General features: G+C 39.7%; 1 protein-coding gene across 1 annotated transcript in view; it reads right to left on the bottom strand.

The window, feature by feature from the left end:
- The window catches only part of MPP4 (MAGUK p55 scaffold protein 4), a 64,943-nt gene that overhangs the window by 43,095 nt on the left and 9,050 nt on the right, over window positions 1–12,798 (bottom strand). The window contains 3 exon segments of the mRNA XM_043993363.1: window positions 333–410; window positions 920–1,041; window positions 2,886–2,954. Coding sequence (XP_043849298.1) covers window positions 333–410; window positions 920–1,041; window positions 2,886–2,954 — 269 coding nt within the window.

The raw sequence follows: 12,798 nt of genomic DNA, 5'->3' as shown, positions 1-12,798 counted from the left end.
CTATACATAGGTCCTGATCAAGGTACTTTTGGGGGAGAGGCATGGGAGAATGAGAAGAGGGGGGTAGAAGGAGAAATGGATTAAATTTGCCTTAAGATGTTAGTTAAAATACATTAACAACTTGAATAATTTGGAATAGATTAAACAGGTCAGTTTTCTCCCTTCGATCTTTATATGCCAACTAGAAATATCTCAAAACTCAATGAAAATTATATTAAAAGTATATACAGTTAAATCATCTCATTCAGCTAATCACTTTTTAATCTGATAAAACTAGAATTTTTGTTAGAAGGGGAATAGCCATTGCATTGTTTTCTGTGTTCCTCTCTTACCTCGCAGGATAATGCCTGTGCCTGGGACAGGACAGGGATTGGTTTCTTTGTGATATATTCTTGGAGACATTCATAAACCTACAGAGGGGGAAAAGGTACAGCATATAACATGTTTTGAGCATTTAGGGTAGAAGGATCCTGCTGCATAACTTATAGTCACTTCGTGGCAGATCTACAATGAGGAATTTTCCACCTGAGGCTGATGCCACAATAAGTAGGATGAAACATGCACTCAGTTAGGAAGATGGGAGGGGAAAGGGCTAGGATACCACCAATGAGTTTCCTAGTGGGGAGGCCTATGATAGAGGGGGAAGTAAAAGAGAGGAATTAACGTAAACACACCAGTTGGTAGTTTCTTCTTTTAACTAATTAGTCTTATTAACTAAGTGTGAAGTTCTATTGTTTCTAAAGAACTGCAAAATCTGGCACCCTGGGACAAAGAACAAACTACCCCTAGTTGTATTTCTTTGTAGTGGAGTACCACTACAAAGCATTTAAGTATTTAACAAAGACCATTGGATACTGCTGCTGTCTCCTAAATACACTCTTGGATAGACAGTTAATATCCAAGAAATCTTAGTGTTCACCTTTAGAAGGGCTTGCAGCCAAGGGGAATGGAGAAGATCATATAAAAGACTGACTCCATTGACATCTCTGCTATAGAACAAGCTTAGTTCTTTCAGCACCAGCCTCAGAATCTGAGAGAGACCTGAGGAAAAAAGAGAGAGAGAGAGAGAGAGAGAGAGAGAGAGAGAGAGAGAGAGAGAGAAGTATTAAGTATAAACAACAGGTTACAGACAGGGTTGTAACTAAGGAAGGGTGACTGGGACTTTGACTTGGGCAACTAACATCCTGTGGTGCCATGAAAGGACTGCCTGTGTCTTGGCACTCACTTTCAACTGCGTTGGGCCCTCTTCTCTCCTGCCCCACTGTTGTGCCTCCTTCTTATTGCTCTCCCCTCCACCAGGACCTGTTTGAGTAAGAAGACTGTACTCTGTGATCCTTTTATTTACCTCAATTTGCCACTAAAGCCAAACTTCCTAGTCATAATTCTGCAGGCAAATATGTAATAATGCATTTCAGCTTGTGTTATAGGAAAATAGAATGAGTCCTTCCTTCATCTTAGCATGCTTTGGGTTATTGTGATGATACCTAACTCCTTCCAAATTTTTCTCCCTCCATATGCATCTGTTAGCACTTCTGAAAACCTTTGTTGAAAATAATCATTAGAAGATTCCAACTTCTAAGAAAGTCATCAGAAATATATTTCTAAGCAATCTCAGTTCTCTGTAGATGAAAGGAATTTCTCATCTGGTTCTAAGACTCTAGGTTATTTTGTTGGGAACTTGATGTGATATATTTTTAATGCATAAAGTTAACGAAATATCCAAAGCTTTATATAATATCCATAGACATGCTTTTATAGTGTTTTTAAATTATTGAAGTGCTTCATATACATTTTCCCAATTTTTATGTCACAACACTGTGAACTAAGTACCATGGATGTTATTAATTCCATTTTACAGATGAGACTCAGGTTGAATGATTTGTCTTGAGTCGTATAGTTAGTAGGTACTGAAGGAGCAGAGTGTGCTGGTGCTAGCCTACAGCCCTGCCTTCTAGGAATCCTGAGGCTGGTGGATATCTTGAGTTTGGGAGTTCCAAGTTATAGTAGGCTAAAACTAATAAGGAGTCCAGACTAATCAATATGGTGAATCTTTGGAGCAGAGAGCCACCAGGCAACCTAAGGATCAGGGAATAGATCCATGTTAGAAAAACGTAACAAGTTAAATCTACCATGTTGAGCAGTATTGGGATGAGGCTCGTGAGTAGCCATTACACTTCCAGCCTGGATAAAATAGGAAGACCCAATCTCAAAAAAAAAAAAAAAAAAAGATTACAGATAGTATTCCCCCCCACCCCCGGAACAATGGGGGTTAAGTGACTTGCCCAGGGTCACACAGCTAGTGTCACATCTCTGAGGCTGGACTTGAACTCAGGTCCTCCAGTCCTCCTGAACCTGGGGCTGGTGCTTCATCCACTGAGCCACCTAGCTGCCCCCACAGATAGTATTTTTAACCCAGTTATTTCTCACTACAATTCCAATACTCTTTACCCTCCACTGATCAGCCTTAAAAGAAGTAGATGCAGGGGCAGCTAGGTGGCGCAGTGAATAGAGCACCGGCCCTGGATTCAGAAGGACCTGAGTTCAAATCCGTCATCAGACACTTAACACTTACTAGCTGTGTGACCCTGGGCAAATCACTTAACCCCAATTGCCACACACACACACACACACACACACACACACACACACACACACACACACACAAAGAAGTGGATGCAGAAGTAGCAAATGAATCAATTGAATAAACAAAGTTTCTTTTGCTATTTGTCTTAAAAGTGGTTTATATATTTCTTCACTTTCATCCGGAAAGTTTTAGAAATAATCTACTGGACAATGAATCATTTTGATCCCCCCTGGATAATATACTTGAATATAAATATTTTAACACCCTTTCAGGTGGGGACCAGCAATCCAGAGAGATATACCATTCTCTTGACTGGTAACTGTTGGCAGCTCCATCATGTTCTTCTTATCTGATGATTTCTTTCCTTTTTCTGAATGGAGAAATTTTTCTTTTCCAAAAGGCAATTAGATCTGGGAAGCAGAGCAACAGATAAACTCCATTTAGTGGACTCTCCTTTCTTCCTCTCCTCCCTCACAACATAGTATAAGATGGCTATTCAAGGTTAGGCCTCAACAGTCTCAATAAAAGAGAAAACTCCCAAAGTTTTATGTTTCAGAGTTTTTCATTAAATAGATCCATACAAAGATTAAGAAGTTTAAAAGAGTAGAGCCCATGGATCAAATGTATCCTGATGATGCTTTCATTTTTAATCCACAGGGCTATCAGGCACATTTTTTTTTTAGTGAGGCAATTGGGGTTAAGTGACTTGCCCAGGGTCACACAGCTAGTAAGTGTTAAGTGTCTGAGGCCGGATTTGAACTCAGGTACTCCTGACTCCAGGGCCGGTCCTCTATCCACTGCGCCATCTAGCTGGACCTATCAGTCACGTTTTATTGTGACCTTCCACAGTGGTTGATGTTGGTTAAATGCATGGCCTTCAATATTTCTGCTTTGTTGAATATTTAAGAATATATTAAGTGGAAAAGTCACTTCCAGGGTGGAGTCAAGATGGTGGAGGAAAGTCAGTGAGCTCTTGAACTCATGACATGATCTCTCAAAAAAAACATCCAAATAATGCCATAGGACAATTCCTGGAGCAGCAAAATCCACAGAAGAATGTGCTGAAATAATTTTCCAACCAAGGATGGCTTGGAAGGTTGGGAAGGACAGAGCTGCTGTGCTGAGACAGGAGTGGAGCTCAACCCCACAGTCACACTGACACAGATCCAGTCCCAAGAAGGCCTCCCCAGAGAAAGAGACCCCCAGAGCCTCTGAATCATCTGCAGCACCAGTGTCATCTGGAACTAAACTCACAGTCTGACAAGAGGGCTGAGCCCTTGGCAGGAGGGAGATTACAGGGGTCTCTCCTGGTGCTGAGGCAGAACTTGGGTTTTTCACCCCTGATGAGAACCAGGAAGTAGGCTTGAGTAGCAGTGGCCCAGGTAGGGGAGGGGCACAGGCTGGTTGATTAGCAAGTTGGTCTGGGGTCATCTACGGACCAGAGAACAGGCCAGGAGAGGGAAGAACCTGCTCCTCCTTAAATCATACCACCTGGGACCTCCTGAAGTTTGGGATAGCACAGCCTGGAAACACTGCCCCACTTTAAGGATCTAAAAGTCAAGTAAAAGAAAGGCAAGATGAGCAGAGAAAGGTAAGAACCATAGAAAGTTTCTTTAATGACAGGAAAGATCAAGGTGTATCCTTAGAAGAAGATGTCAATGTCAGGGCCCCTATATCTAAAGCTTCTAAGAAAAATATGAATTGGTCTCAGGCCATAGAGGTGCTCAAAAAGAACTTTGAAGATAAGGTTATAGAGGTAGAGGAAAAAATGGAAAGAGAAATGCGGGTGATGAAGGAAAGAAATGAGAAAAAAGTCAACAGCTTGAAAAGCCAAATTGGCCAAATGGAAAAGGAGGTACAAAAGCTCTCTGATGAAAATAATTGCCTAAGAATTAGGATTGAACAAATGGAAGCTAGCGACTTTATGAGAAACCAAGACACAACAAAGCAAATCCAAATGAATAAAAAAAAAAATAGAGGGCAATGTGAAATATCTTCTTGGAAAAACTGCTGACCTGGAAAATAGGTCCAAGAGAGATAATTTGAAAATTATTGGTCTATCTGAAAACCATGATCAAGGAAAGAGCTTAGACATCATCTTCCAAGAAATTGTCAGGGAAAATTGCCCTGATATTCTAGAAGCAGAAGGTAAAATAGAAATTGAAAAATCCACCGATCACCTCCTGAAAGAGATCCCAAAAGGAAAACTTCTAGGAATATTATAGCCAAATTCCAGAGCTCTCAGGTCAAGGAGGAAATATAGCAAGCTGCCAAAAAAGAAAGAATTCAAGTATTGTGGAGCCCCAGTCAGGATAACACAAGATCTAGCATCATCTACATTAAAGGACCAGAGGGCATGGAATATGATATTCCAGAGGGCAAAGGAATTGGAATTACAACCAAGAATCACATATCCAGCAAAACTGAGTATAATCTGTCAGAGGAAAAATGGGACTTCAATGAAAAAGAGAACTTTCGGGTATTTGTGATGAAAAGACCTGAACTGAATAGCAAATTTGACTTTCAAATATAAGATCCTAGAGAACCATAAACAAATTGGAGTTGGGGGACATACTTGGGGTTATGCCGTGGGTGACTGTCTTGGTTTGAGGCCAGGTTTTGGTTGGGATTCCCCTGGGTCCAGGGTGGATGCTTTGTCCACTGTGTCACCTAGCTGCCCCATGATGATATCTTTAGGGGCATGCACATCACGAGGGGAATGCATTGGGGGAGAGGGAAGGGCAGAGGTAGCATGGGGTGAAATCCCATGTGAAAGAAACAGAAAAGGGCTTATGGAGTGGGGGAAGAGGTGGGGGAGGAACAGGGCAGTAAATGAATTTTTACACTCATCAGAATAGGTGCAAAGACCTTAATCTCATCATATTTGCCTCAAGGAGGGATTAACACACACCCAATTGGGTGGAGTAATCTATCTAACCCTTCAGGAAAATAGATGGGGAAGGGGATAAAGAGAGAGGGGCAAAAGAAGGGAAGGCAGATTGGGGGAGGGGACAGACAAAAGCAAATCTGTTATGAAGGGGGATAGGGTGAAAGAAGATAGATAGTAGAGTAAATATCAGGGGGAAGGGAATAGGATGGAGGGAAACAGCAACTCTTTGTGGTGGCTAAGAATTGAGAATCAAGGAAATGTCCATCAGTTGAGGAATGACTGAAGAAGCTGTTGTATATGATTGTAGTGGAATGGTATTGTGCTATAGGAAATGACAAACAGGATGATCCCAGAAAAACCTGGAAAGACTCATATGAACTGATGTATAGTGAAGTGAGCAGAACCGGGAGGACACTGTGCATAGTAACAGCAGTATTGTTCTATGAGCAATTGTGAATGACCTAACTACTCTTAGCAATGCAATGATCCAAGACAATTCCAAGGGACTAATGATGAAGCATACTATCCACCCCCAAAGAAAGAACTCATAAAAACAGCACTTGTGAATGGTACATATATAACCTATATCAGATTGATTGCTGTCTTGTGGAGGGGGAAGGAAAGGGAGGGAGGGAGAAAAATTTGGAACTCTAAATCTTATGAAAATGAATGTTGAAAACTACTCTTACATGCAACTGGAAAAATAAATGTTTGATGCAAAAAAAAAAAAGAATATATTAAGTGGTAGGAAGAATGAGGCTGAGGCAAGAGGACCACCTTTGGAAGCAGAAAGACCAAGTTCAAATCCCTCTTGCTACCTATTGCCCCTTTGACCACAGGCAAATTACTTAACTTCTTAGATCCCTCTCAGGCAACTGTCTATGATGATGAGTTATAGATGAATTTCTAGTATACATCAGCAAATAGGAGTTTATACATCGGGAATTCTCCATTTCAATGAAATAGCAACAAAACAGAATTAAGGAGGAGGATATAGTCTTTTCCTATGAGCTCAAAATCTACATTTAAAAAGCACAAACCCTAACATTGAGTCTTCAGTTAGCTATAAGGAAGGTTTTCTGGATCATAGATTGTATTTATGATCACACTGAGACTCAGCATGGTCTGTAAGTCTAGGTTGATCAAATGGCCCTCTTGTGCATTGGGGGAATTTAGATTTCTGATGTGGGGCTTTAAGTAGAATGAGCTCTGGACTCAGAAAATGGATATAGGTATCTTTCATGACTATAGTTAGAATAATAATAAAAAATAGTAATAACTAATAAAGGGCAGAGGAGATTGCAAAAGATAAAAGATAATAATTACATGAAACTGAAAATCTTTCCCATGATTAAAATCAAAGCAATTAGAATAACAAAGTGAGTTACTGATTAGCAAAAATCTTTACATCAAATATCTCTGATAATGGTCTGATATCCAAAACAGATAGAAAACTGAAAGGCATATGTAAGACCAACAGCCATTCCACAATGAATAAGTGGTAAAAAGATATGAACAGGTGGTTTTCAAAAGAATTCTAAACTAATAACATCCATTGCTCCAAATAACTGATAATAATAGAAAGTCAAATCAAAATGTCTCTCATGATTCACCTCACAATAGCCAATTAGCAAAGATGAAAAGTATGGAAATTGTCAGTGTTGCAGAAGGATAAGAGGCAACTCATTCCAGGCATGAGGGCAGCCATTGCAAAGGCATGGAGATAGGAGATGGAATATCATGTATGGGGAACAACATGGAGGCTAGTTTGGCTAGATCATAGAGTATTTGAAGGGGAGTAATATATATATATATATATATATTAATAAGGCCAGAAAAGTAGGTTGGGACCAGATAGTAAATAGCTTTAAATGCCAAAGAGGAATTTATATTTCATTCTAGAAATGATAGGGAGGGGGATGGCTAGGTGGCGCAGTGAATAAAGCATCGGCCCAGGATTCAGGAGGACCTGAGTTCAAATCCGGCCTCAGACACTTGACACTTACAAGTTGTGTGACCCTGGGCAAGTCACTTAACCCTCATTGCCCTGTAAAAAAAAAAGAAAAAAGAAAAGAAATGATAGGGAGTCATTGGAATATTGGATTGAAGAGTGACACAGTCAGACCTGCGCTTTGAAAAATCACTTTGGCAACTGTTTGGAGGAAAGATTAGAGAGGGAAAAGACTTGAGGGAAGAAGACTATTTAGGAGGCCATTGCTATGAAACAGAAGAGAGGTGATGAGTAACCCCCAAAGTAGGGCTGTGGTTGTGTAAAGAGAGGAGAGACAGAGAGACAGAGAGAGACATATGGGAGAGATTTTGTAGAGGTAGAAAAGCCATGATTTAGCAACTGATTGGATATGGTGAGGTGAGGTAGAGTGAAGGGTTGAGAATAACACTGAGGTGGCAAACTTTATTGATTGATCAATCAGTTGATTAATGGGTAAGAAATAATGGTCAAGAAATGAAGGCTTAGATAGGTGGCTCTCTGATAAAGAGTGCAACAATCAATGATGGCTTGTGCAAAGGCATAGAAAGAGAGATGGAATGTTATGTGTAGGAAAAAAAATGAACAAACCAGTTTGACTGAAACATTATAAAAGGGAGGAGAATGGAATGACTGAAAACATGCTTGAGCCAGACTGTAGGCTGAGGACTGTATATTTTATTCTAGAGGCAATAGGGAAACACAGTAATTTCTTGAGTAGGGGAGTGGCATGTCAGACCTTTGCTTTTGGAAGATTATTTTGGTAGCAGTGGAGAGGATAGATTAGAGAAAGGAGTCAATTAAAGGGCCATTTCAATAGTCTAAGGGAGAGGTGGCAAGTGCCTCCACTATACTGGTGTCCATGGAAGTAGAAGGATGGGAACAGTTACAAGGAATGTTGTTAACATCCACAAGGCTTGGTAACAGATTGGATATGGGGGGTATATCATGAAGGAGAGGGATTAATAAAGGATGACCCAAAGATTGTAAACCTAGTGAATGGAATAATGGTGGTGCCCTTGATAGAAAAAGGGAAGTTAGGAGGTCAAGTATGTTTTGGACACATTGAGTTTGAGATATTCAGGAGATAGTTGGTAATATGGAACTAGAACTCAAGAGAGTTGATGGCAGCACACACACATATATGCATATATATATGTACATATATATGTGTCTGTATATATACATATACACACAAACATACATACTTCCATATAGTCATCTGAACAGAGAAGATCATTGTGGGAGCACATACTAACCCCAAATGGGAAGTTAGGGACAGCCTAACATATAGAAACCCAGCATATAGAAAAAGAACAAAAGAGGCCCAGGACAAAATCATGAAAAATACATTTCCTGAAGGGTCAGGAGGTGGAGGATAATTCCACAAAAGAGAATGAAGATTGGTCAAACACCAAAAAATCCAGGACAAAGTAATGTCATAAAAGCCAAAAGAGAAGAGATTATCTATTAGGAGGGAGTGTCAAAAACTGCAGAGGTAAAGAAGGGTGATGACTTTGAAGATGCCCTTGGGTATAGCTACTAGGGGATTTTTGGTACCTTGGATAGAGCAGTTTTAGTCTAGTGGTAGTGTTGGCAACCACATCAGCTTGAGAAGTAAGTGAATGTGAGGAAGTGTAGGAAATAGGTATAGATGTTGTGAAAGGTTGCCCAGATAAAGATTGATTTCTTCATCTGAAAATTGTCTGTTCATATCCTTTGGCCATTTATCAATTGGGGAATGACTTGTATTCTTATAAATTTGACTCAGTTCTCTATGTACTTAAGAAATGAGGCCTTTATCAGAGATGCTGTAAATTTCCCCCCCAGCTTTCTACTTTCCTTCTAATCTTTGCTTCATTGGTTTTTGTTTGTGCAAAATCTTTTTAATATAATCAAAATTATCCATTTCACATCTCATAATGCTATCTCTTGTTTTGTCATAAATGTTTCCTTTTTCCATAGATCTGATAAACTATTCTATGCTTTCCTAATTTGCCTGTTATAGCATCCTTTTTGTCTAAATCATGCACCCATTTTGACCTTATCTTGGTATGCAGTGTAAGATGTTGCTCTATACCTATTTTCTTCTTTCTTTCTTTCTTTCTTTCTTTCTTTCTTTCTTTCTTTCTTTCTTTCTTTCTTTCTTTCTTTCTTTCTTTCTTTCTTTCGTGAGGCAATGGGGGTTAAGTGATTTGCCCAGGGTTACACAGCTAGTAAGTGTTAAGTGTCTGAGACCGGATTTGAACTCAGGTACTCCTGACTCCAGGGGCGGTGCTCTATCCACTGCGCCATCTAGCTGCCCTATAGAAAATAGGTATAGACCTATTTTCTACCCTACTATTTTCCAGTTTTCTCAGCAGTTTTTGTCAAATAGTGAGTTCTTATCCCAAAAGCATGGGTCTTTGGGTTTATCAACCACTAGATTACTATCGTCATTTTCTACTATATATTATGCACCTTATCTATTCCACTGATTCACCAGTATATTTTTTTTGTCGGGGCAATGAGGGTTAAGTAACTTGCCCAGAGTTACACAGCTAGTAAGTATCAAGTGTCTGGGGCTGGATTTGAACTCAGGTACTCCCCGAATCCAGGGCCACTGCACCACCTAGCTACCCCCTCACCAGTCTATTGTTTGTTTGTTTCTTTCTTTTTGGTGAGGCAATTGGGGTTAAGTGACTTGCCCAGGGTCACACAGCTAGTAAGTGTTAAGTGTCAGAGGCCGGATTTGAACTCAGGTACTCCTGACTCCAGGGCCAGTGCTCTATCCACTGCGCCACCTAGCTGCCCCCCAGTCTATTTTTTTAATAGAATTTTATTTTCCAAAATATATGTAAAAACAAAATTTTAACAACAATTAAAAAAAAAAACCTTTGTGTTCCAACTTCTCTTCCCCCCTCCATTCCCACCCTCCACCTACAAGAACTCAAGCTATTCAAAACAAGTTATACATGAGTTGTCATGGAAAAATTCCCACACTGTGGGAGAAAACAGTCAAAAAATCCCAAACTTCAGATTAAGGAATTGTCAAAGAGGAAAAGAAAAAAAAATTAAAATGTGTTTCGATCTGTTTTCAGATACTATCAGTTCTTTCTCTGCGGATGGGCTGCAATCTTCATAAGTCCTTCAGGGTTATATTGGCTCATTGCCTTGCTGAAAATAACCACATGCTTCCCAGCAGATCATCCCCCATTATTGCTGTTATTTTGTATACAGTACGTTTCACTCTGCTTCAGTTCGTGTAGGTCTTTCCAGGTTTTTCTGATAGTATCCTGTTCATCATAACCTGTATATAGTACCTTAAGCTTGACAGAGAGTTTTCTTCATAAAAGCCCAGCAAAGTAGGTACCATACGTTTTGCCATTATAATCACTCATCGTAACTATTTCCCTCCATCCCACTCCCTTCTCATGACATTTACTCTATCTTCTTTTTACCTATTGCTCCTCAAAAGTGTTTTACTTCTGACTATCTTCTCTCTCGCTCTGTACTCCCTTTTTTCACCCTTCCTTCCTTATCCTCTTCCCCTCCTACTTTCCTGCAGGGTTAAATAGATTGCTCCTCCCAATTGGGTATGAAAGCTATTCCCCTCCATGAGCCCACTCCAATGTGATCAGGGTCTCTGAGCTAATTCTGTGCTCTAAATTTTTCTTCCTCCCTCCTCAAGCCTCCCTATGAGTTCAAGCAATTCAATATGTCATAACCAGTCTATTTTTTAACCAGTACCAGATTGTTTTGATGTTTACCACTTTATAATACAGTTTGAGATCTGGTATGACTAGGCCACCTTCCTTCATAATTTTTTTCATTAAATCCTTTGATATTATTGACTTTTTGTTCTTCCAGATGAATTTTGTTATTATTTTTTCTAGCTCTATCAAATAAGTTTTTGGTAGTTTGATTGTTATGGCACTGAATAAGTAAATTGATTTAGGTAGAATTGTCACTTTTATTATGTTGGCTTGGCCTACCCATGAGCAATTAATATTTTTCCAATTGTTTAGATCTGACTTTATATAAAAACTGTTTTGTGGCATAAATTGTTGTTCTATGGGGCAACCAGATGGCACAGTGGACAAAGCAGCGGTCCTGGATTCAGGAGGACCTGATTTCAAATCCGGCCTCAGACACTTGGCACTTGCTAGCTGTGTGGCCCTGGGCAAGTCTTTTTTTTTTTTTTAATGAGGCAATTGGGGTTAAGTGACTTGCCCAGGGTCACACAGCTAGTAAGTGTTAAGTGTCTGAGGCCGGATTTGAACTCAGGTCCTCCTGACTTCAGGGCCGGTGCTCTATCCACTGTGCCACCTAGCTGCTCCCCCTGGGCAAGTCTTAACCCTCATTGCCCTGCAAAAACAAAAAACCCAAACAACAACAACAACAACAACAAAAATCAAACATGAATAAGACAGGAACTCATATATCTCAATCAATCACTTAGTCAACAAACATAAATTGTTGTTCTTTGTCCTTTCTTCTCAAAGAGAACCAATGGCATCAGGAAAGTGATGTCCTGACTTGCAAGTGAATTGTATTTAAGTGAGGCAGGCTGTGTGAAGTCACCAGCCTCACTCTCTTCTCCAGAGCCATCTGGGTCCAGTGGCAAGATACAGAGGCACAGAATGAAAGACCTTTAAGATGAATATTAAGAATAATAAGTCAAGACATGATGAATTGGCAAATACTAACATTTTGAATCTGTTTGCCTGTCATTTTCCAAGAATAATAAATCTCTAGTTGAAAAAGACCCACAAGCCATCTAGTCCAGCTGCTTCATTTTAGTTTTCCACTTTGTATTTCTTTGAAGTTGAGGCAAAAGATCTCATTTCCCCCTTCAACTTTACTTTGCTCAATAAATTCAATTTACTAATAGCAAGTATTTACATAGGCTGGCTTTTGAAATATTATCTCATTTGATATTCATAACAACCCTGGGAGGTAGGTGCCATTATTACTCTTATTTTACAGATGAGGAAACTGAGGCAGACAGCTTAATTAATTGTCTAGACCAGAGTCACAAAACTAGAAAGTGCCTAAGGATGGATTTGAATTCAAGTTTTTCTAACTATAGGTCCAATATTCTATACACCCTAACACCTTCCTGCCTCTGTTAAAAAAAAAAAGCATTTATTAGGTGTTTACAAAGTGCAAGACACTTCTAGGAACTGGGGATCCAAAGACATTTATTTCACCTTACAGTAGTGGGTAAGTGGCTATCAGAAAATGAGTAAGTAGATAGGGAAGTCAAACAGATTCAAGGAGGAGGAATCACTTCTGTCTGGAAAAACTGAGAATCAGGAAAATCTGTGGAAGAGGTAGGCGTTGAAGGTGGGCTTT

The sequence above is a fragment of the Dromiciops gliroides genome, chromosome 3, assembly GCF_019393635.1.
Source record: "Dromiciops gliroides isolate mDroGli1 chromosome 3, mDroGli1.pri, whole genome shotgun sequence".
In the NCBI taxonomy this organism is placed as follows: Eukaryota; Metazoa; Chordata; class Mammalia; order Microbiotheria; family Microbiotheriidae; genus Dromiciops; species Dromiciops gliroides.
This window is presented reverse-complemented; position numbering and strand designations above follow the sequence as displayed.